The sequence below is a fragment of the Pantherophis guttatus genome, chromosome 2, assembly GCF_059756535.1.
Source record: "Pantherophis guttatus breed Tessera chromosome 2, ASM5975653v1, whole genome shotgun sequence".
Lineage (NCBI taxonomy): Eukaryota > Metazoa > Chordata > Lepidosauria > Squamata > Colubridae > Pantherophis > Pantherophis guttatus.
Window position 1 is genome coordinate 276,407,141 of NC_142064.1, and position 25,266 is coordinate 276,432,406.

Sequence of the window (25,266 nt, forward strand, 5' to 3'; positions counted from 1 at the left end):
GCCGAGAACACCCCTTTCTAACCGCTTTACTTCCACACAAAAATACACACCTTGTTTCCCCACACCCTCAGTTCTTTCACAGCACAACTTTTACTGGCCATTTTGTTGTACTCTTCCTGGGAAGAGGCCTTGAAGAGACAGGACGAAAACAGCACAGCTGGTAGCAACGTTCTGGACAGACGCCTCTCTCTCACACGCAGCCCTTAAGGTCCCAAAGTGATACCTGCATTTGCAGCCTCTTTTCAGTGGTTCGTGAAATCCTTGTGCAGCTTCAGCAGCTCCTTGGCTCAAGGAAGGAGAAAGCGATTCAGCATGTTGAGTCCCGTCGCGTTCCCATTGTTCTCTATTTACGTTGCCTCCAAAGGGAAAATTCAGAAAAAAGAAAAATGTTATCTTAAAATCAACTACGTCCCTTTTTAGTCAGTGGTGGTCTTTGGAAGGTGGAAGGAAGATGGCAGCACTCTTTGCCTTCTTAGCTGACATGATAGATATGGAATGGGAGACAATATATACCTTCTTGGCTATGAAAGCAATGCCAGGTCTTTCTTTATCATCTCCCAAACAATAAAATTGTGTGTTCTTTTCAACACAGTTGAATAAAAATAATAACATTACGGCCTCAACCTTTTACTTTTCCAAACTTAATACGTATTAGCCAAAGGCTGTCCTGAGCTGCTTCGGCCTGTCTCCTGGCGTTTGGCTCCTTTCCAAAATCGTAGCTCAGGAAGCAGCCCAGAGTCTCTTTTGCCAGGGATCCTCCAGACCCTCAAAGGCCAGATTCACACAGCGGATGTAACTGGGTCAGTCATGCACCTAAGAGATTCGTTTCCATGACCTTCTCACATTTATTTATTTATTTATTTATTTATTTATTTATTTATTTATTTATTTATTTATTAGTTCAATTTATATGCCGCCCTTCTCCAAAGACTCAGGGCGGCTTACAATGCACTTACAGCAATAGCCTTCATTCTTTTGTATATACCTGCTTATTAGGGCTTTTGGCCCCCCATAAGCGGTGTTTCTACAAAGTCAGCTTATTGCCCCCACAATCTGGGTCCTCAATTTACCTACCTCGGAAGGATGGAAGGCTGAGTCAACCTTGAGCCTGGTGAGATTTGAACTCGCACTAATTGCAGACAGCCTGCAGCTAAGTGCTACATAACAGCACTTAGTCCGCTGCACCACCAAGGCTCCATTGGGTTCCCTGCAACCTTGGTGAATTTTCCCTTCAGGGACTTGTGTGTATTGTGTGTGGATCCCATTTGCATGAGATGCTGCACCATAAACCGACCAGTCAGTTAAAACAGAGGAAGGTTACGCCTGCTGTGGACCCAGAGAGAAAAGGGAGGATCTGAAGGGGAGGCTCATCCTGCAGACGGCCAGTTTCCAGGGACTCACCAGGAATTGGAATCTCCCTCTAATGGCCTCGGCCTTCTTCATCAGTAGAGATACAGACGGGTGAAAGGAAGGCAGAAGGTCCCTCGGTTAGCCGGAGCCTCCATTGGGTTCTGTTTTCCCTGCAAGGTTGGCCAAGAAGTGAGGCTGGAAGGAGGGAGGAAACTTTCATCTGTTTATGTCTGCAGAAATGGAGAGCCTGATCTTTGGGACAAAAGTCCAAATCTAGCATGTTGTGTAAAATACGGCTCAGATATTCACACAGAAAGTTTCTTATTTGCAAGCAATCAATGGGAATTCTTTCACAGGATTAGTGTTCACATCTGCTCAATTACATCTGTCCTTTTGGGTACAGGATTACATGTGTTGTACTTAATACAAGAGAACAAAACCTTCCTATCCTATCATCGTCAGGAATTGCCTGTCGCAGGTCTGTACTTTGTCTGTCTGTCTGTCTGACAAAGAAGCCGGCAAAGAGAAAGGGAGTTTACACAATCCAGCAGCTAATTTGATCAGTTCCATCTTTCGCTGGCTTGTTTCTATGTAATTTGATTAATTTCTGGCTGGCTTGGTGCTTAAAACAGTATTTGAGACTTTTCTTCTGATGGGATGGTTTTTCCTTCCCTCCCACTTTGCTAATTGAGAGGAGAAACTGCAAAGCCTCAAGCCAGCAGGGGGCGCCATTCTCCACCTCATCCATGTTTCCGGAAATTCTTAGGGCCCGCCTTGCTGAGACTCTCCAGATTTGAAAGATTTTTCAAAGATTTATATTCTTTTATGTTCCATATTTGATATTTTATATTCTTGAACTATCAAGCTATCCCCTCCTCTTTTCCACAAACAGGGCCTAATTTCCACTCTGTACATGCTCAGTGGAAAGGTGACTGCAGAAGAAACAAGATGATTCAAACCCTGAAAGGACCATTGGATGTTTCTCATACTTTGTTCATCATAGGAAATGTAAAATCAGCTGAATTTGGGGATCATAATAACAACTGTAATCGGAAGAGGGATTTATTATTTTAGTCCAAGGAGTCTCCAGAAGAACCGCCAAAGGAGAGAGCAGCCATCTTAGTTTATTGTGGGAAAAGAGAAGAGTTTGAAGCTTCCTAAAGATTCATGGCTTCACCAGAGAAGGAAAAGAAACGGAATTTATATACTGTATTTGATACCTTTGGCATTTTCCCATAGAAAGAAATATCTTTGCCTTGAAGATGCCACAAAAAAACCTTTCTCTTGAGGTTCCCTCTGTTGATGCAGCCCAGGACTGCACTGGCCTTTTTGGCAGCTCCACCTGATCCCCTCCCCTCGACTGCGCCCCTCCCCCCAGGTTTAGAGAGCCCCCCTCTTTTCCGACTCCCGCAGCTCTGCCCCTCCCCCAAGAGGCGGAATGCCTGGAAGGGGATTTCCTGAGGGAACTTTCGCTTTCCTTTCCCCTCCTCTCTGGCTGGTTGTGCCTGGCCATCTGCCTAGCAACAATGACGACCCGGGGATATCTTTTTTCTACTGGTTGAGCTTGTCCAATCGCCGGCTTGCTCGGGGTTGTTGCGTTGTTGATCGCCCAGGCAGCGTCTTTCTCTGCCTGCGACTTCAGAAGCCCTGAGCTGAGGTTCGCGGTCAGGATGGCTCTGCGCTCCCTGTCCCTTGTGGTGGTGATGGTGGTGGTCGTTCTGCGGGAGAGCTGCTTCGGTGAGTCCCTTTGGGGGCATCTGGGGTTCCGGCCCCTTTTTCTACTGTTGGGAATCCATCCAGGCAATCTCTCTCTCTCTCCCAAAAAGTTTCTTCCCAGAAAGAGAATCCTGATTCGGTCCTTTTCCTAATCCGCTTCCCCATCCCCCCCTCTGGCCACTCTCAGAAGGGATGGATGGGACTCTGCTGCCTATTCCCCCCCAGGAGAGCCCCCCCCTGGAGCAGGACAAGGGTAGCCCCTCCAGATCTCAGTCCAGTCTACCTGGGCACCCCCAAGCACAGTTCTTTCCCAATTTCAAAGTGGAGGTTGTGGGAAAGCGGCGTTTCCACGGGATCAGGACAATTCACGAACCTCCTGGCTGCCTTCGCCCAACCCCTCCGCCTGGGTCGCCTCTCCTGTCTTCTGGGGGGCTTGGTGGCTCTTGGTGGCTTCTGGTGCTTCTGGGAGGACCCGGCTTGTTTCCGGAAGCGGTTTGGTGTATTGGCTGATGCAGAGGCTGATGCCATTGAATAAGGCTGCCCTGTGAATGCAGTAGGAAAAAGCTTGGAGAGAAACACTCCTTGAACAATGTTTCCGCCTTTAGGACGTTCACTTTCTCCTCCATCCTAAACCCCAACATCCCCAGAGCTTTTTTCTTTTTTCCACCCAAAATCCTCCTCCTTCCATTCCAGGAGCGCTCAGCATGGGTCAGTTAGCAGAATCCAAAGTATTTAAAATGTACAATTGTTCCTTAGGAATCAGGAAGGGGCCTTGGGGTGTTCCCAGTTGTTTGCTCTGAGAAACTACCGTTTGAAGGGAGCAGCATTTCCGAAGGCATTAAAAAAGCTGTCAGGATCTTAAGGATGAAAAAGGCTGGGTTGGAGGCAGAAGAAGAGAAGAACCTCTGGAGGGAGACCATGAATTGAATCGCTTGCTCAGACACAGACAGGCCCAAACTCACCAGCCGTTCCTGACTGGAGGCACTTTCACCATTGTGAGGATGCCAAACCTATGCACACCTGTGTTATAGTCACACCTGTCATTTCTGACATGAAGAGGATTCAGGATTGTGAGGATGCCCAACCTGAGTTACATGCACACGTTTCTCCTCTCAGGCAGACTTCAGACTTCCTCATTGCTCAGCCCCACAAGGGAAAGAAGCAGGTTCTGGATCACGGAGAGTCCGATTCCCACTCCTTCTGTTAGAGAAAAGCTCTGATCCCTTTGGATCAGATGTGATCTCCCCAGAGCAGGAAGTGGATCTGGGCCTCCCTCTGCCCAAAAGCTCTGAGAAGCCCCTGGGATTGTGGGAGGAGCAGGAAGAGGGAGGCCCAGGCCTTTCATTTCCGTGGTGTCTAAGTGCCTGGAGGCGGTACGGGTCTGGATGGGTAGAAACAGGCTCAGACTCAACCCCTCCAAGACTGAGTGGCTGTGGATACCAGCATCGCCTGATCTAGCTACCCCATCACTTTTGATGGGAGGGGAGCTACTTACTCCCTCTGAAAAGGCTTGCAATCTTGGCATCCTTCTTGATCCACGGCTGTCCTTGGTGGACCATCTATCGGCCGCGACAAGGGGGGCCTTTGCACAGGTTCGCCTAGTGCGCCAGTTGCGGCCTTTCCTAGACAGGGATGCCCTCCGTACAGTCACTCAAGCTCTCATTGTCTCTCGGTAGGATTACTGCAATGCCCTCTACATGGGGCTGCCCTTGTGGCGGCTGCGTGGGTTGTTACGGGAGCTTCCCATTACTCTCGTGCAACATCTCTCCTGCGTGAGCTGCACTGGCTGCCGGTGGCCTTCCGGATCAGCTTCAAGGTGCTGGTATTGACCTATAAAGCCCTACATGGCATGTGCCCGGGGTACTTGCAGGACCTCCTCCCACCGGCCTCCCACTACCCTGTGCGTTCACATAGAGCTGCCCGCCTCCGGGTTCCGTCGGCCAGACAGTGTTGGCTGGCGGCTCCCAGGATGAGAGCGTTCTCTGTGACCGCACCGACCCTTTGGAATGGGTTACCCACCGAGGCTCCCGATCTCCGCACTTTCCGCGCTGGCCTGAAGACATGGCTGTTCCAGCAAACTCCCTGATCATTCTACGAGGTTTTAAATCTGGGGATTTTAATTTTGGATTGGTTTTAGATTTTATTGTTATTTTTTTTTATTTATGTGAGCCGCCCCGAGTCCTTCGGGAGATGGGCGGCATATAAATTTTAATAATAAATTAATTAATTAATTAATAAATTTGGACTGGGAAGGGCTGGGAGACCATACTGGAGGAAATGGGCAGTAGGACCACAGGTAGTCCTCGATTTACAATAATTCATTTAATGACCGTTCAAAGTTTCAATGTCATTGAAAACTTTTCACACTTATGACCATTTTAGCGTCCTCATGGTCACATGACCGAGATTTGGATGCTTGGCAACTGATTCATATTTATGACGGTTGCAGTGTCCCCATATCACCTGATCCCCTTTTGCAACGTTCTGACAATCAAAGTCAATGGAGAAGCCAGATTGACTTAACCAGGTTATTAATTTAACAACTGCAATGATTCATTTAACAACTGTGGCAAAAAAAGTTGTAAAATGGAGCAAAAAGCTCACATAACAAATGTCTCACTTAGCAACAAAAATTGTGGGCTCATATATGGTCATAAGTCAAGGACTGCCTGTATTTATTTCTCTGGGCTTTGGAGGTTCTGCCCTTTTGTATGCAGACCCAGGTTCTGCCCAAATAAGTCCCATGAACGATCCTGAAAATGATCTTCAAAATCTTTGGTGCCCTGAAATAATTTCTGATCTGAAGAGACTTCAGAATGGACACAAACAAGGGGCCTTGGAGATTTTCCAGTTTAATCTTATTTTCTTTTAATTCTTTTAATCCACTTACAAGCCATTGTTTTTCTGTTCATTGGGCAGAGTCTCTTCTGTTTTTCTATTTTGACAGTAAGAACTAAACAGTGAATTAATGTGATTTTTTTGGGTCATTGTTAGTAAAGTTTAGCATAGTTTTCTGTCTTGTGAATTGAGCCTGTCCTCCAAAGAAGGGCTGAAAAAACTTTGATGCTCCTCATTCTGGAGTTTGCATGATAGAAACTGACATAATTTTGTATCTTTATGTTGGATTCCCCAGAGGGGCTTTAAAGATGACAGGACCCTCCAGACAAAGACTGAATTTAGGGAAGGGACCCCAGCTGAGCCCCCCACCCCAAATATGGGAGCTGGCAGCAGAAACTCCCAACATCCTCCTTGGGGGCAGGGGGTGGGGCCAGGGTGGAGGGGCCAATGGTTTTCTGGGGGTGAGGAGAATTCTGGGAGTTGAAGTCCAAGTGTCGGAGTCTGAGAAACTCTTAATTTAGGCCTTTACGTTAAGAGTAACACTGATCACGTGAAGAGTTGGGTAGCCAGGATCTCAATCCCCTCCAAGGTGGCTGAGGGGCATTTCTGCCTTTCTTTGTGCTGACCAAGTGCAGGATCAGCCCCAGAGGAGGAGAAGGGTCAGAGCAGCTTCTGGGGAAAGTGAAGGGGGAGATTCAGGGGAAATCTGGGGCATTGCAAAGGTCCTTGAAGGAGAGTTTGAGGGCCCTAATTGGGTTGCTGAAAGGAAGAAATCTTGGTTTAATCAGACTGAGATTTTCTGTGGAAGGAGGAGGAGCCCCTCTGAGTCCTGGGTTCAAAATCCGATTCTTGCTCAGATGGCTGAACTCTGGGAGGGGAGGGGGGATTTTCCAGCCAGGAAGGGGGGGGAACAGGGTTGAGGAGGAAGATCTGGGGGGCTAAGTCACTTCATTGCTCCTTCCTTCCCTGCCCCCTTTGCCCTTCCCCATTTGGGTTTCCCCCAAAGGATCCCATGGCCTCTGGTCTCACCCGGTTTCCCCCTCCCCCATTTTATAAAATCCCTCCCCAAATCTGCACCTATTAACAGTCCAGGTTGGCCTTCAGTGAAGCCAGAATGGGGTTTTTTTTGTTCTGTGAATGGAAAGGAGGGGGGACCAGGGGGGGTTTCCTGCTGCTTTTGAGCTTCTGGGAGGGTGGAATCCCCCCTTTTACCTGTGCAGCCATTGCAGCTTCCTTGGGGCAGAGGCTGAGCAACCCAGAAGGGGGTTTGAGGGAGGCCTTGATGGAAGGGGGGAGGGCACAATTGGGGCAGGTAAAGTTTGGGGGACCCTCCCCTCCCCTCCCCTCCCCTCCCCTCCTCTCTCACCCCCCCCCCACCTTCCCTTCCCTCCAACCCTTCAGTCCCTCCAGAAGCTGCTTTTTTCCCCTCTTAGTTGCTCCCTCATTTCCATCTCCTGCCTCTTCTTCCACCATCTCCCCCTTCCTTCCTTCCCCCCTTCCTCCTCTGCCCCCCAACTCTCCTCTTCCTTCTTTCTCCCCAGAGCCTCAGATGGGAGCCTCCATGGGATCAGGGTCCTTGGCTGAAGCCCCCTAACTCTTCCCCTCTGGCTCCCTTCCAGGCGCCTCCTCCCACTCCATGAAGTATTTCTACACCGGCATCTCGGAGCCCAGTCAGGGGCAGCCCCACTTTGTCACTCTGGGGTACGTGGATGATCAACTCTTCAGTTACTATGACAGCAACAGCCAGAGGATGGAGCCTCGAGTCTCCTGGATGGAGAAGGTGGGGAAGGAGGATCCCAAGTACTGGGACAGAAACACCCAGAGAGAACGTGACTCTGAGGAATGGTTCAGAGAAAACCTGGAGAACCTGAGGAATCGCTACAATCAGAGCGAAGGTGAGTGATGGGTCGGGTGGCTCCTCCGGCCCCATAATCCCCTCCCCAGGAACCAGAGGGGGGAGAAATGGGTCCCTTCAAAGGGAAAGGCTGCTTCCACACCTTTTAAAAAGTCTTTTTTTATATGTTTATTCTTTTTTTAAAAAATCAATGTAAGTTTCTCCTTCCCTCCATAGCTGACATTTTCTGCCAATTGCAGTTAATAAAAAGATGTTTAAATTTATCCTTCTGTCTTTCTGAATGTTGATATGGATATGGATATAAACTGAGGTAAAAAGAGACCGAAATCTCCCCTCCCTCCATGAAAGATGGAGGATCTTGTCTTGGGGGATCTCCTGCTGTGGGGGAGGAAGGGAATCACAGATCCCCCCCACAAAAAAAACCAGGCAGGTGGATCCTAATTAGATCCTGGGAGAAGCAGGTCCTACTCCTTCTGTCTGTTTCCACCCCAGAGAAATGAGGGATCGAGTGCAGATCCACCTGGGGAGACTAGATCCCTTTCCTTCTCCCCCTTTTTGGAGGGGCGAGTGGGGCCCAAATGCCAGGAGCTTCTTCTCACCCTCCAGTTGGAAGGAGAGGCCGGGAGGACCAAATGGGGGGCTGGGGGCTTTTGTGGGGGGGGGATCTCAGGGCCAGGATCCTCCCAATCTTCATGGGGAAGAGACGGAAAAGAAAGAAACCTCCATTTGGGGCCCTTCCAGAGTCTCTCAGAGCCTTCATGGCTTCCCATCCTTGGTCCCTCAGGCTGAACTCCTGCACGGCCCTCTTGGTGGGGCTGCCCTGGAGGGAGGGAGACTCTTTCTTCTGCAGCCCCCCCTTCTGCCATCTTTGGGGGACAAGATTCACCTCCAAGGAACCTTATTTGGGGAGGGTCTGCAAGGAAATGTGTGTGTAAAGAGAGGCTGCTTTTGGCTGAAGAAAAGCTTCTCCACAAACAGGAGCCATTTTCCCTCCTTTCACCCCAAGGAGCTGCAGCCCCCCCAATTCTTCCACCCTTTCCTTGCCCCTCCCCCTCTACAGGTGACCCCCAGAGCTCTGCCAGTTCTGCCCCTGATCCCCCAGGATCTCCCCAGATCCCTCCAGGCCCCCTGCTGGCCTCCCAGGGGAGCAGAGCTGGACCCAGAGGGCTCCCCCTGGTGGAGGAAGGGGGAAGGAGACCGGCCAGAGTGGAGGGGAGCCTCCTTTCCAGGCTCAACAGCCCCAAATGTCCCAACCTTTCCTCAAAGGGAGGCTGCTTCCTCCCTCCCATCACCTCAGTCGCCTCCTCTGGACCTTCCCGGGCTCCCTCCTCTCCTTTCGGAGGTCTTTTGACCAGAAACTGCTCACAATATTCCAGATGTGGTGGCATCCTTGATTTATTCTAAGGCTTTGTGACAATAGCCTCTCTGTGTTTTCAGGCAATGATCCCTGTCATCCTGTTCGCCTTTTAAATTTTTTAATCTAATTTGTATTAAATCTTTTCAATGAGAATATAAAAACTAATATAAAGTAAAGATGACAAAGGAAAGAAATCAAAGAAAAATAAAACAAGAAAACAAGTTGAAGAAAAGGACTAAAGAAAGAAAAACATAAAGTGGCTTCTGATATTCTTCACAGCAGTTCTAAATATAAATACATTTTAGCCTCTCTAAATCAGCCTTTCTTAATCTTTTGACCCTGCAGGAACCCTTGAATTATTTTTCAGGCCTCAGGAAACCTCAGAATATCCAGGCTCAGAGATAGCCCAGAATTGTTTCATGCGTAGAGATGCATTAACAGAATTCCTACACTAAACATTAAAAAATGAAACTTGCCTTTTCAGTGTGATCCCTCTGCTTATATTTTGCTGCACAAATATTCAATTATGTCCAGTGGTGGGATTCAATTTTTTTAACAACCGATTCTGCGGACGTGGCTTAGTTGGGGGTGTGGCTTGGTGGTCATGTAACTTGGTGGTCATGTCTAACTGATCATGTGACTGGGTAGGTGTGGCTAGCTGGTCATGTGACCGGGTGGGCGTGGCTATGTGCATAGGGACTTCTCAGGGCTGAAAAAAGTCATTTCTGCCTGGTCCTCGCACTTTTGACCAGTCCTCACACTTATGACCATCCTCACATTTATGCCCGTTGAGGCATTCTTAACAACCGTGTCAGTCATTTCACCACTACTTCTCTTCACCACGGTGACAAGATAGGGTGCAAAACATAAAATGTGAGGACAGTCGTAAGTTCAAGGACTGGTCAAAAGTGCGAGGACCGGTCAAAAATACCATATTTTCCGGCATATAAGACGACTGGGCGTATAAGACGACCCCTGACTTTTCCTGTTAAAATATAGGGTTTGGGCTATACTCGCCCTATAAGACTACCCCTCTTCCAACGCACACCAAATAAAAATTAAAAAACATCAACTGGCTCACCCACAATGTAAAAGCAGCTGCGCTAGACCCAAAATGGCCCCTGCAACAAGCAGGAACCTCACACAGCCACAAAAAGCCCAAAAAAACAACTTTTACACTTTACACACACACAACACAACACAACTGGCTCACCCACAATGCAAAAGCAGCTGTGCTAGTCCCAAAATGGCCCCTGCAACAAGCAGGAACCTCACACAGCCACAAAAAGCCCCCCAAAAAAACTTTCACACTTTACACACACAAAATTCCACATACAGCTTTGTGAGATTTTTTGTGTTTGTGTAGTTAGAGTGAAACACTACAGAAACACACTAAATCTCAGAAAGCTGCACAAATATTATTTTATTTTATTTTTATTTTTATATGAAAACTAAATTTAAAACTTCCTAAACTTTAAATGGCTAGGTCTAAAAAATAACAACTAAAAAACCCCCCAATTAACTATTTTTTTTAAAGCTCCCAAAGGGGAAAAAAACTTACCCAGTAGAACAGGGGTCTCCAACCTTGGCAACTTTAAGGCTTGTAGACTTCAACTCCCAGAATTCCTCAGCCAGCTTTGTTCTGGGAGTTGAAGTCCACAACTCCCTGCCTGCTTGATTGCAGGCAGGGAGTGGCTTGCTGATGGAATGGATTCAGGCAAGCGAGGCAAGCGTTGCGACTAGCAGCAAGATAAGCAAGCTGGAGGGGGAAAACTTTTTTCCTTTTACATGGCTCTGGCGATCCCACCTGCGTTGCCTGATTAGCAGGCAAAGCTGGGATTGTCAGAGCTTGGATCGCCAGAGCCATTTAAGGTTCGTCAGAGCCTTTTAGTCTGCCTGATTACAGGAGAACGACACCCGGCGTATAAGATGACCCCCGACTTTTGAGAAGATTTTCATGTGTTAAAAAGTCGTCTTATACGCCAGAAAATACAGTAACTTTTTCAGCCTTCTGAGTAGTCCATATGCACATAGGGACTACCCAGAGGGCTGAAAAAAGTGATTTCTACAGGTCCTCACACTTTTGACCGGTCATCATTTATGGCCATTGCAGCATTCTTAATTAAATTAATTAAATAAAAATGACCTGGTGGAGCAGTCGGAGGCAGTCCAAGGCGGGCGTTCGGGCCAGCTGCAGGGCAAGGTGATACAACCGGGGTAGGTAGGCCGCTGCTGCCCAGGTGGGAGGCGGGCGCAGGCCTACAGGGCTGGCTGCAAGGTGAAGCGATCGGATGGGGTAGGTCAGGGGTCTGCAACTTTAAACACTCAACCTTAAACACATGTAAACACTTATACACAACCTTAAACCTGGTGATCATTGCCAACTCCATATCACTTACTCCCACCCAGGTTTTGTGGCTCCCAGTATTTTCTTTTAAACAGGTATCTCTGTATCTCTTTCTTTCTCCCCTTCATCTCTCTTTCTCCCCCTTCTCTCCTTCATCTCTCTTTCTCCCCCCCTTTCTCTCCTTCATTTCTCTTTCTCTCCATCTCTTTCTCCCTCCCCCTTTCCCTCCTTCATCTCTCTTTCCCCCTTCTCTCCTTCATCTCTTTCTCCCCCCCTTTCTCTCCTTCATTTCTCTTTCTCTCCATCTCTTTCTCCCTCCCCCTTTCTCTCCTTCATCTCTCTTTCCCCCTTCTCTCCTTCATCTCTCTTTCTCCCCCCTTCTCTCCTTCATCTCTCTTTCTCCCCCCTTTCTCTCCTTCATTTCTCTTTCTCTCCATCTCTTTCTCCCTCCCCTTCTCCCCTTCATCTCTTTCCCCCTTCTCTCTTTCATCTCTCTTTCTCCCCCCTTTCTCTCCTTCATTTCTCTTTCTCTCCATCTCTTTCTCCCTCCCCCTTTCTCCCCTTCATTCTTTCCCCCCCTTCTTCATTTCTCTTTCTCTCCATCTCTTTCTCCTGTTCTGTCTGGGAAGCGGCAGCAGCGAACCTACCGCACCATCGGGTCGCCCCTCGGCTTGGAGGCGGCACCTTAAGCCTGCGCCCCACTGTGCGTGCGCCCACCCAGCTGCACCTGCAGCCAGTTCTTGTTGCTCTTACTGAGCTTCGCAATGGGGCAGAGGGCGCCCCTCCTCCTCCTGGAGCCCATTACGATGCAGAGCTTCGGTTGCAGCCTGGGCAGCCAGTGTTCCAGGGAGGAGAAAAGTTGCGCGTCTCCCCCAGCGACTGGATGGGCTAGGGCAGGGGTGGGCAATTGTGGCTCTTTTACAACCTGTGAACAGCCAAGCTGTCTCAGGAATTCTGGGAGTTGAAGTCCACAGGTTGTAAAAGAGCCACAATTGCCCACCCCTGGGCTAGGGTAGGCTGGCGCTACGCGGGTGGGAGGCAGGGCGGGGCGAGGGGCGGGCGAGCCAGAAATTTAACAAACGGTTCGGTGTGCTGCGAGGCCAATAAATTACAAAAAACCATTGGTAATAAATAGTGGTGCGGAGGGGCGGGGCAATGGGCGGGGTGAGCCAGCAATTTAACAAACGGTTCGGCCGAACCGCCTAGAACCGGCAGAATCCCACCACTCAGTGGTGGGATTCAGCCAGTTCGCACCACTTCGGGAGAACCAGTTGTTAACTTTCTGAACAGTTTGGCAAACTGGTTGTTGGAAGAAATCATTAGGGTAGAGAACCGGTTAAATTACTTGAATCCCACCACTGATTATGTCCCAGAGATTTCATCTTCGACTGAAATAAGACAATTTCTGTCTTAGCTTTTGGTGCTTCTGAAATAAGACAGAGCTTGTTCTCAGAAGTCGAAAACTGCTGCCAGATGTTCAGTGCTTTCCTGTGAATGGCAGGAGATTCTTCTTGGGCATGTAGGAAGTTAGCACCCAGCCCTTTCCTAGAAGAATGAAATATTTTAGGAAATATTAAAAAGGCAGAATATTATGTTCCCCTGGTTGAGAAATGGAGAAACATGTTTTAAAGACAAAGCAGCTCCCACCTTTCTGCCTCCCCCACCTTTTGTCAATGGGCCAGAGGCAGAAACTCAATCTTTGTCAATAGACTATCATCTGCAACACAATAGGAGCCATCTAGCAATAGAAACTCACCACATGGCACCTGGGAAGATTCCATCAGCCAGCAAGGCTAGCTAAGACACCCCCCCCCCCGGGAGTCTGACAACCAATCAGGATACTTTTTCGGGGCCCCAGGAAATTCAAAGCCAGAGGGGGCATAAAACCTGAGGACTCACTGCGTCCACCATTAAACCATCTTTCCAAGGAGTCTCCATGTTTCCAGTGTCTTTTTCCCCACTTGGAGCTGAACCCAGAAGGATATTTCTTCCTACAGGCAGAAATCCAGAATTATTTTTCCCATGGGGAGATCAGGGAATCTCCTCTCGAGGGCAGGATCAGACTGCAGCTCACGAGGATCTTCCTCTTCCTCCAAAAGGAAGTTCTCTGGCTGAGCGGAAGATGCAGAGAAAGGATCCCTGCAGGCCTTCCAGGTGGTTTTCCATTAGATTTGAGACTTCCTGGCATCCTTCCTCACTCTCCAGCCCAAGCACACGTAGAAAGATTTCAGAATTTCCTTTTCTTTCCTTTTTAAATCCAAGAATCTGTTCACTTGAAGTTGAAATATCTTCTCCAGGGCCTTGCAAAGACTGTGACCTTCAAGCTCCTTTCAAAGGTCAATAACGCTTTGGGTGTCCAGATCAGACTGGGCCACTTGCTGCTGTTGCTGAGGAAAATATTCCTTTGTGGCCCTTCAAGGCTTCATTCCCAAACAAGCCCTGGTTTGTTTCTGGTTAGCCCAAAGTGGGAAGCATCCCTTCTGACTTGGTGCTATTGGTGAATGCAGAGCATGATTTACAGCCACAGGGATCCCTGAAAGATTCTCAGATCGTCTGGATCTTCTTTGAGGCCACAAGATTCTTAGTCCCTCTTGGATGTTGTTGATTCAGGCAACTGTTTCCTCTGGGATCCTTTTCTTCCGCCCACCCCTCCGAGCCCCCTCCCAGCAGAGGAGAGAGAGAGAAAAAGACAGAGGAAGCTCTGCCCCTCTGTTCCTTCTGCGCCCCCTTCTTGGTCCTCCTCAGAATCCCCCACAGCTTTTTATTGATCCTGAGAAGCTGAAAGGGGGATTCGCCAGCTGCCCATTTCCTGGCGAGGTTCAGGGGCTCCATCAGGGGGGATGCAGGAAGCCAGGCCGACCTGTAGGGGGTGCTGAAATGGGACAGTTGGGGGGAATTGCTATGGAGGAAATGGAGGTGTCAGTGCCTCCTTCCAGTCTCAAATCCCTGTAGGGAGGGGGGGCTCTGGGTCCCCTGAGGACTCCCCAAACCATCCTCCTGTCCCTCTTTCAGGCCTTCACACGTGGCAGAGGATGGTCAGCTGTGAACTCCAGGGAAACGAGAGCAAAGGAGGGTTTTGGCAGTATGGCTACGAAGGAAAGACCTTCATCACCTTCGACAAGGAGACCCTCACTTGGGTGGCTTCCAACCCCCAGGCCCAGATCACTAAAAGGAAATGGGATGCTCTTCGAACACAAAATCAATACATTAAGTCCTACCTGGAGGGGGAATGCATTGAGTGGCTGGAGAAGTACCTGTCCTACGGGAAGGAGACGCTGCTGAGGACAGGTGAGCATCTGGATCCAGGCTGGCCTTTCCTCCTTTACAGATAGATATTTTTGGACACATTCAGCCCCTTTGGGTTCTGGTCTGCAGCCTGGATGCCAGGGAAAGAATCCTCCTCCTCCCCTTCCAGCATCTCTCCAGAATGTGGGAACCCCTGTTTGGTTCCTATTCCCAGGGAGCCATTCAATGAACCAGGAAAGGCAGCATCTACTTGCCAGGTGTCTGGCAAAAGCTATTAGGGGTGTCCTGTTCACAGCTCATGAAGAGGCAACAGGGCCACCTTGAGTTCTTCAGTGAATCCACCATTATCCAAAAGAGATCCTAGTGTGATGTCTGGCCTTAATTTCCTCCCAGCAACTCTCCTTCCCCCCACATCCCACAGGGGGCTCCATCCCTCCCTTGCATCTGATGATGCACCACCCACCCCCACCACTAGGGGGCTCCTACCATGAATAGAACATTATCAGTGCCTCCACATAGTAATGGCCAAGATTAAGGGGGAGGAGAACCCACAGATTTTTTGGGTCTTTCTCTGAAACCACAAACAGCTTCCTTATCTTTGACTTTAGTGGCTTCCCCAGAAAGCAACCCCTTCCCCACCTTTACGAACACTCCCTCACCCCACAGGGCTCCCTTCCCCCTTTTTTCTTTCCTGTGAGGTTATTATTTTCCCATCAAGACCATCCCTCCCCTTCTAGGCCTGCCCCTTCCTCTCTGGGCTCCTTGATCACTGCAGGATCAGCTGGGTGAGATCAGGACCCGTTAGAGACCCCTCCCCACAATTGCCAACAGCTCCTCTCTCTTCCATTGGCCTCACCTCGCTCTGCTCCCCTTTGAGAGAGAGAATCTGTTTCCCAAATTAACCAGAGCGAGATTCCTAAATTCCTTGCTTTGGTTCCCATTCTCCCCCTCTTGGAAAGTTTTGCCCTATGCCAAATAAAATAAATAATCCTGAGATTGTGGTTGTGCCTCTTGAAAGAGCCCTAAAACAGCCTGAGATCTAGAGAAGTGGACTTCAAAAGCAGGGAGAAATATCTGTGTTGTTATTTCTTAAAAGGAAGCCCTAAAGAGCAGCTCCAATATCCCTCCCCGGAAGGGAGCAGCCCAAGGTCCCTCAGAGTTCAAAGCAGTCAGAGAGGAATTTACTTGGGCCACAATTTGCTGCGGGAGGTTTTTCAGACTGAGAAGGACTCAAAATCAGGAATCCTTCTGGCTGAAAATTTTCCAGATTTGGAGCATTTCCTAAAACTCTTGGAGACACTGCAGGTGTGGAATATAAATCTTTTGGTTGAAACTAAGCAGTGGGAGATTTCCCTGCCCCTCGAAGTTTCTCATCCACCTTCCAGGCTCTGGAGGGGCTCAGAGTTCATTCTGATATATATGCAGATCCCCCAGTGGTGACGGTGAGCAGCAAGATGGAAATGGAGGATGGGATGGAGACGCACGTCTGCCGCGTGGATGGCTTCTACCCCAGGGAGATCGATGCCTCCTGGAAGAGGGATGGGGAGGTCTGGCTGCAGGACACCCACCATGGGCCTGTGGCCCCCAACGCAGATGGGACCTACCACTACTGGCTCAGCATCCGGATCGATCCCAAAGAGAGGGACCGCTATCAGTGCCACGTGGAGCACGATGGGCTGCAGGACCCTCTGGACGTGGCCATAAAAGGTCAGAGGCTGCAGGGAGGGAAGGGCTGGGCTCTTTGCAGGCTGGAGGGTTGTGGGAGGGAAATCTGGCCCCAGCTGTGTCCAGATGTGAGTATTCCTGAGCTTTAATCCATTGGTTTTTCCATTGTTGAGGTTTGTGGCCCTGCATCAGGGGTGAAATCCAGCAGGTTCTGGAGAACCAGTAGCGGAAATTTTGAGTAGTTCGGAGAACCGGAAAATACCACCTCTGGCTGGTCCCAGTTTGGGGAGGGAATGGAGATTTTGCAATATCCTTCCCGCACTTACACGGCTTACACGGCTTTCCTATTGTAAAGAGCGAAATGTCACTCTGTGTTGCTGCTGTAAGAAAGAAAACTACACACTATTTTATGACCAGGCATTGATAGGAATTCCTGAGGCTCAGCATAAAGCCAAAGGGAAATAATCCTCTGGGAAAGAACTCTGCAAATGCTCCCGTGGATGTTTGTGTGTGTCAGAGGTGAAATTTGACCGGTTCGGACAGGTTGGTGGCGGCGACTTTACATGGTTTGCCAAACCGGTAAAACCCACTTCTGGTTGGCCTCGCCTGCTGCCCGTTCTCCCTTTGCAACGCGACCCGTCCTTACCTTCCTTCCGCGGCTGGCTTCCAGGGAAGGCAAGCCTGCAGCCGTCGCCTTTTTTTCAGTGCGGCTGGACGCTTCTTGCGCCGAAAAAGAGACGGCGGCTGCGCTGCAAGCTTCTTGCAGTGAAAATTACAGCAGCCGCTCAGTGATGCCGTCCTGCTCCATGCGCCTGCCACACACGCACACACTGTTGCCTGCTGTGCTGCTCCGCTTGGACTTGCCTGGGAAAGTCCTTCTGGCACAGCAGCAGCAGGCAACGATGTGCATGTGTGCAGCCAGCGCATGGAACAGGGCGACGGCGACGTGTTCAAGAAGTGGAGCGGCTCTGGTAATTTTCACTGCAGTGTGACTGTGTGGGCGTGGCCATGAGTCATGTTGAGTTGGCCACACCCACTCAATCACAGGAACCCCCCCACCAAGCCACGCCCACAGAACTGGTAGGGAAAAATTTTGAATTTCACTCCTGGTGTGTGGGTGTGTATGGTGGGGGGCGGAGAACGAGAGAGAGATTATTCACTTATTTATTTTCTGGATGTGGCCCAATGTCACTTAGCTGGCTTTCATGGTTAAGTCAGAACTTGAAGTCACAATCAACCTTGAGACGAAGGCAGCGTCCCAAGGAAACGTCAAGGTGTCTTCCTGCTACCATTAGAGGGACATGAAGGGGAACCCTTAGACTGTTTAGTTGGGGGACTTTCCAGTCCTTCGGCTGCATATAGAGCCCTGGTGGATCAGTGGTTAGAATGCAGCATTGCAGGCTAACTCTGCCCTCTGAATGGAGTTCAATCCTAACTGGCTCAAGGTTGACTCAGCCTCCCACCCATCCTTTTGAGGTTGGTAAAATGAGGACCGAGATTGTTGGGGGCAAGATGCTGACTGTGTAAACCACTGAGAGAATGGTATAAAGCACTATGGGGCAGTATACGAGTGTAGGTGCTATTGCTGTTGCTTTTAAGTCTCTCCCCTAATTGGGATGATTGTTTGGGGTTCTCATTCAATGATCTTCTCTTTCTCCCAATTCCACTCCAGAATCCAACCTGGGGCTCATCATCGGATGTGTTGTGGGTGGTCTTGTCCTGGTGTGTCTGATTGTTGGGATCTTGGTATTCTTCAGTAAGTATCATTTTTGGGGTGATTTAAGGAAGACACAGAGATTCCTCCCAAATCTCTCCCTCTGGGGAGCTTCTTCTGGGCTTCCTTCTGTTTTCCCAGCCCTCTTGGGGAGCATCTGAGATCTCAGCCTCTTGCTGGGATTCCAGTCTCAATTCAGCTGAATCTGAGATTCGGGCAATCCTGTTTTCTGCTGAGCTGGGAAGAGGCATCCCCGTTCTGTCCCTTTCAAAGGCTTTGATCAAAGAACAGCAGAGAAGGATTTCCATGAAAACCTTCCTCCCCTCCCAGCTGCTGCTGCTTCTGCTTCCCCCAATTCCCCTCCATCAATCTCGGAGGCAGCAGGTCTCTCTTGGGGCAAATCAGGAGATACATTTGTATTTTGAAGGTCTTTCTCTTTTTATAAATGGGAAAAAAGTGTGAAATATCTCCTGGGGTTCTTCCTCCTCCAGAGGGAGAAATTGGGTGATCTCTGGTGGCTTCTTTTGAACTTTCACTGATTTTTATCTTTGCAGAAAGACGTCAAGATGACTACAATGCAGTACCAAGTGAGTGAATTGTCCTCTTTCCATGTAATTTCCAACTTAGAACAGGCTTCAGTGGCATCATCACTTGAGGAGTGTGTGTGTGTGTGTGTGTGTGTTTAAAAACAAAAGAAACTCATGAAGCTGCAGAGTTGTGCTATTTCCTCCTCAGAACTAAGCTGGGGAAGGAGGCCCCCTTTTCATAACAGCCAGGCTGTTCTTGGGAGTGAAGATCTAGGACAAGAAACCCTCAAGAGGATGAGAAGATCCATGTGGGTGAAATATTTCCTCTGAGTGAGAAGCTGCTGTTTTCCAAGTAGGAGGAACTTACAAAATTCAATTTACTTGCACTGATTTGTTCCTGCAGAGGAGAAAGGAAACTCTCCCTGTTGGAGTTCCAGGCACTTTCATTCAGGCAGGGAAGGCAGCCCACAGTCTGCATGGTGGAGCCTGGCCCCCTTTGGAGGAAAGAGCCCTTCACTCCTTAGGGAAATAGGAAAACCTCCACAATGCCGTGATCCCCAGTGGTTGGAGACTCTTCTGGTGGGATAGCTGAGACCTGGCTGAATCTGGAAAGGAGGACGTTCTCCTCTCAGAGACGTTTCCAGCTGGGTTTAGGTTTGGCACCAGCTGATACCCCAGGACGCAGCCCAGGTGGGATAGCAAGTGGTCCTCTGAGAATCTCCTTTGGCTTTCAAGGGGCCTTGTGCCCCAAATTTCTGGTTGTTACTCCCTGTTTTGGAGCTAAGTTCATGAAATCAGTTGGGCTTGTTCCTACTGTACCAGCCTCCCTACCTGAGTGCTGTAGATTATTTGGGGTTGGCAGTGGAGTTCCCCAGGATCATGGTCTTGCGAGAGGGGTCCTTGGTGCTCTCTGAGCTTGCTTGACTAGCACTGAGGATGTTACCTAGTTACGGTAATGAAACATCTGCAAGAAAACAAACAAGCTCACAGAACATCAAGGACCCCCCATTTCAACCCTGAGCTACAAATATTCTCCTTTATTGGTCTTGGGAGACTGCAATCTGCCATCCATGGGTTTGGCCTCGGAAGCAGCCCAGGATTTCATGGCCGCCCTGGTGCCCATGGGCCTCCCCCAGATCATCTTGGACCCGACCCAAGGCAATAGTCAATCAACACCGGATATGATCTTCTTTTTTTCAAGTTTTAAAAAGTTTTTATTAAATATAAAAAAATCCATTTCTACATAAATAGTGTGTTGTCTAAGTACAATTAATTTTGAGAAATAGTAATAATAATAACAATAATATTCATAATATTGATCACATATTTGCTTATCCATTTTGATAAACCTTCCTTATGTAATTAATCGTTCCCTTATGCTTCCAAATTTCTAAATTCTGTTTCTGCTAGTTAGCCATTAATATAATAAGTCCCATGTTAAAAAGTATTCAGTTTTTCCTTCTCCTTAATTTTAAGTGTTAATCTATCCACTTTTGCGCATTCTAGTACTTTTTTAATTACATTTTCCACCGCAGGGATCTCTTCACTTTTCCATTGTTGTGCAAACACGATTCTAGCTGCAGTTAAGACATGTAAAATTAAGTATGTTTTCCCTTTATTGTATTTTTCTGGTAAAATGCCCAAGAAGAATATTTCTGGTTTTAGATCTATATGTTGCTTTACCATTTTTTCTAACCATGTATGTATTTCTGTCCAATATTTTTTTGCCTTTGGGCATGTCCACCACATTTGATAATACGAACCCGGTGCCTGATTTTTACATGGCATTTTATGGTAAGCTTCCTAGGGTCACCTTGAACAGAGGGATGGCATAGAGGTTTAATAATGAACTAAATAAATAGGCTGGTATCCTTTGAGAGATTGATGAAGCTGCAGAGGTTTAATGGTGAAGAGAGAGAGGATCTGGACAAAGCTATTCCTGTCCCTATCCTATCCTATCCTATCCTCTCACTCTGTGTCTGTCTCTCCAATGCAGGGAGGAACCAGGCCATATAGCAGCCCACTCGCAGGTGAGTGGCCCCACGGGGGTCTGTGTGGGGAGGAGGGAGAGAGGAGAATGAGGGCTTTGAGGTCCAAGGGCCAACAGATGGTGAAGGTGCTTTGGGAAATCCCTCTTCTCTCTCCTATTCATCTCAAAGGCTGGAAGGGAGGGAATTTGGGGGAGATCCAGAGGGGCTCTGGGAAGTGGGGGGCTCTGCCTGCCCCCAAACTCTTCTCCTGCAAGGCCAGACTGTGGCTCCTTTTGGGATCTGACTGTCTTGGATCAGGAGGCTCAGAGAGCTGCAGAGAGGAGATTTGTCAAGGAAGGACGTAGCAGCTGTCCAGATGAAGTCAAAAGACACTGAGACAAACTTGTAGGTTAGATATATAAATGTATTTAACATTTATAGTTGCAGCAGACAAGATAGGCAGAAAGACAGGAATATCTTGAGGTAAATCAAAAGGCACACGGAACACACAGACGAAAAAGGCGGGAAAAAGGGAAACTCCCCCTTTATACCCACAGCAACCAATCACAGCGTGGATTGCTTCATGCAGAAGCCAGCTCAACCAATCAACTACTGCCTATTGTACATTTTCCTGTTCCAGCTCCTAAATTTAATATCCTAACAGGACTGGGGGGTCCCCAGTGCAGGAGGGAAAGAGGGGCAGATGAGGGGCTTCTTGTGGGTCTTGCAGTCATGGATGGAGAAGGGGCTTCTCTCCACTCCTTCCAGCCCTCTGGGGATCCCTCCCTCCAGATGCTGAAGGAAGACATAGGGGGGAGATAGGGATCCATAGGTCTCCGGAAGCAACACAGACTAGTATTGGATTCCTGTATTTGAGAGGGACATTGATTTTATGTAACTTGTGGGGCAGGTTCTCAGCCACTTCAGGAGCCAGTCCCAGCCCTGCCTCTCCCTTCTTTCTACCTTGGAAAATCCCACCCAGTTGATCCCTCTCTTGAGGAAGCAGCAGTTCTCAGGAGTGGGATCAGCTGGGTAGATTGGTGCTGATCCCTCAGCCTGGGTGGTGGGATTCCTCCTCTGGGCTCCCTCCCAGACTGACCCTGCCTGCTTCTTCCCTCTCTTTGCAGCACGAGTGGACAGTCCCAGCATGAGGAGAGGAGAGAAGATGGGACCGACCTTCTCCTGAATTAGGCTGGACTCTCAGGCCCATCCTGCATGCTTGGAACCAGGATGCATTTGGGGTCTTTCACCATCGCTTTTATCATTGGATCAGTAACCTTTTGTATTACGATTGAGGAACGGAGGAGAAAAGAACATCTTAGGTGTCTATAATTATCTAATCAAAAGGATTCAAACTGGGATTAGTAGATATTATTTTATTTTTTATTTATTTGTATCCTGCTGAAGACATGGAAGATATCTAACACCTTCTCCTCCTATTTCCCCCACAACAACCACCCTGGGAAGTGGGTTGGGGTCAGAGAGAATGACTGGCCCACCCAAGCCGTCTTTCGTGGCTAAGGTGGGACTTGAACTCACAGTCGCTTTCTAGCCTGGTGCCTTAACCACTACACAAACTGCCTTGTACAGCTTGTAATAGTGTTGTAATATAACTTATAGCAAGTATGTTGTTATTTCTGATGTCCTTTAATGGGTTTCTGCTGATTAACAGGTTTTAGAGAAAGGCCCATAGCGAATGGGGCGAGGAATAGGATGAAGAGTTGCTGGTTTCACTTTAAGGGAGAGTGGATTGGAAGTAGAGGCTTTTTTCTCTCTCATTTTTCTTTGTATAAGTTGTATAATGAATAGTATGTACCATATACTGCCATTTATGGATTTTTACAGTTTTGAAAAATGTAATAGGAACCTTCTCCCATCATGCCGTGCTAAATGGACATAATTTTTTTCTGCTGCCAATGAACAGCTGATTTTGCCACAAAGTTGGTTATTTGGCGGCTTTACTCCCTGTTTTTTAAAGGGGAGACTAGGAACAACCCAAGATGACCTTCGGACAATCATGCACAGACAGAGAAGAGAGGGGGCTGGATCTCTTGCCATCCTTTCCCTTCAGCTGCTCAGCTTTCTTAAGCACACCTGGGTTTTAATTGCACTTCTGAAGCTTTACAATCTCTTGATTTATGTCTAGCTCACTTCTGACCTATTTTATAACCTGGACTTTTACAACTTTTTTCCCCTCCTCTTTCATTGTTTACCATTAAATTTAAATTATTATTTTTTTAATCGTAAGAAAGTTGCAATGGATTTTATGTTTATATGTACACAGGATTATACTATAAATCTTGCTCTTTCTAGCTTTTTACCTTCTTTTTATTAGAGTCTTGATATTTAACTCTTAATTTTTATGGAAAAAATTCCCCTTTTTTAACACTAGCGGAAAAAATCCTTTCCCCCTGTGGAAGCTGTTGCTTATCTGCTTCTTTGTCCTTGAAGAGAAAACCGAAAGTGTTTTTCATGTCTTCGAAAGGCGATAAATTATTTTGGGAGATAACCGAAAAAAGAATGCTCTCCAATGTACAGGATCTATGACAGGTCTGTTAGGCTGCAAATAGATCTACAAGATTATAAATTTTGGACCTCTTTTGCAAGGGGGAAATAGATTTCTCAGCGTTCAACTGGGGAGGGCCTAATATGTCTTTTCTTGTTTTTTCATTAATTTTTTTCCATGTTTTTGTTTAGTTTTGTTCTGTCTCTGTTCAATCCTTTTCTTTTGGATTTTAATCTTTTGCATAAAATACAATAAAATGGTCAATTCTAAGAAAAGTGGAACAGGAGATCCACAGTTTGGCCAGGCTCCTTTCCCCCTAACTGTTGCACACATACCATAAGAATACGAAAATAGTTTGCTGAAAATAAATGGTTTTGCCTTCTTCTTACCTGAGTTGCTTCCTATTATTGGAAGTTGGGAATAACAAGGATTTTCCCCTCCTGGCTGTTCAGAGACCCTGAGTTCCCTTTGAGTGGCAGGAAGGGGAGGAACCAAGGCAAAAACTGGGGGGCTCCTTGGGGAGGAGGCAGCCATTTTGCTCCTGTGTCCAGATGTTTCTCTTGCCTCAGGCTGTTGGCCAAGTGGCTGGTCTCTGAGCCTCACCCAGTGGCCCTTCGGGAGACAGGAGTTCAATGCCCAGCCAGAGCCGTCCTGATTCCCTGGCAGAAGGGCAGCTTCTCCTGCTTCTGGGAGATCCTCTCTGGACTCCTCAGCTGCCCAATAGGATGCAGTGGCCCAAGAGTGGGGAGACCCCTGACGGATGGGAAAGATGTCCCCCATATTACAGAAAGTCTTCAACTTACGACCACAATTGACCCTAAAAATTATCGAGTTTTACCCCATTTTATGACCATTTTTGCCACAGTTGTTAAGTTAATAATACAGTTATCGAGTCTGGCTTCCCCATTGACTTTGTTTCGCAAAAGGTCGCAAAAGGGGACCACATGACCCTGGAACTCTGCAACCGTCATAAATATGAGGCAGTTGCCAAGCGTCCAAATGTAAATCACATGAGCCATGAAGACGCTGAAACGGTCCTAAGTGTGAAAAATGATCATATGTCCTTTTTTCAGTACCGTAACTTTGAAAGGTCAATAAATGAACTGTTGTAAGTCGAGGACTACCTGTATAGCGGATGCTTTCTGGGAGAGGAGTGAAAAGGGGGAGGGGTCTTTCACCCCAATTCCTTTTGGGCTCCCCAGATGCCCTCAAGAGCTCCCATCTTTGACAGCCTAAAAAGTGGAGAGTTTCCACCTGCAACACAAGAGTCGCATTCAGCCTTGGGCAGCTAATCATGTAGCTCCACCAAACTCTTAATATTATAATAAACTATGTAAAAAAATAATAGAAGGGTTTACGGACTATATTATCTAATTTATATGCAGCCCAAAGCAATCCCTTTTCACTCAGTGCTGCCCAGGGAAGCCAAAAGGTTGGAGACGGCTGCTTTAAAGCATTTGGTGGGAATCCAATCCGTATTTGAGCATCTTCTACTGATTCAAAGCTTTTAGAAACGTATTTATTCATTAGACTCCTCTGACTGACCAGCTCTGTCTTGAAAATGCCACTAAAGTCTTTGAGCATTTTCATCCTCAGCGAAGATCAGTTGGAGTTTCTGACCTGCAACACAGAATTGTATGGCCGGGAGGGACCTGAGAGGTCTTCTAGTCCAACCTCTGGCTTAAGGCAGGAGAGCTTATGGCATCCTGGTCCAAAGGTTGTCCAGTCTATTTTTGAAAACCTCCAGTGATGGAGCAGCCACAACTCCAGGAGGAGAACTATTCCTTTGAGTAAACATTTTCACTGTTAGAAATTTTCTCCTTACTTCTAGGTTGGATCTCTCTTTAAGAAGCTTCCACCCATTTTTTTCTTTTGTCCTGCCCTCTGCAGCTTTGGAGAAGAAGCCGATCCCCTCTTCTTTGTGGCAGCCCCCCCCCCCTAAGTACTGGAAGGCAGTTATCCTGCCTCCCCTCCTCCTCCTCTGCCAGAGGTTAGAAATCCCTCCCTCCTTCAGTCTCTTCACCATACAAGATTTGGCCTCAGGATCCTTTATGAACTTTTGTTGCTCTTCTCTGCACAGGCTCTTCCCTTTCTAGGGTCTCACTCTCAGCATCCTTTTCGTATGGTGGACATTATCGCTTCTCCTGATCTTGATCTTCTCCCTCTGTTGATGCA

General features: G+C 48.0%; 1 protein-coding gene across 6 annotated transcripts in view; it reads left to right on the forward strand.

Moving 5' to 3' along the window:
- The first annotated feature begins 2,933 nt into the window (after positions 1-2,933).
- LOC117668284 (major histocompatibility complex class I-related protein 1-like) overlaps positions 2,934-25,266 on the forward strand; it is a 48,234-nt gene continuing 25,901 nt past the window's right edge. The window contains exons 1-8 of one of the 6 annotated variants that reach the window (XM_087884550.1): positions 2,934-3,087; positions 7,524-7,799; positions 14,476-14,751; positions 16,135-16,416; positions 18,047-18,130; positions 18,643-18,675; positions 20,612-20,645; positions 21,713-23,475. In XM_087884550.1, coding sequence (XP_087740676.1) covers positions 3,021-3,087; positions 7,524-7,799; positions 14,476-14,751; positions 16,135-16,416; positions 18,047-18,130; positions 18,643-18,675; positions 20,612-20,631 — 1,038 coding nt within the window. In that variant the 5' untranslated portion in view covers positions 2,934-3,020 and the 3' untranslated portion in view covers positions 20,632-20,645; positions 21,713-23,475. Of the gene's footprint in view, positions 3,088-6,889; positions 7,217-7,523; positions 7,800-14,475; positions 14,752-16,134; positions 16,417-18,046; positions 18,131-18,642; positions 18,676-20,611; positions 20,646-21,712; positions 23,476-25,266 lie in introns of those variants that run through there. The other 5 variants (XM_087884547.1, XM_087884548.1, XM_087884549.1 and 2 more) reach the window with 5 other exon arrangements.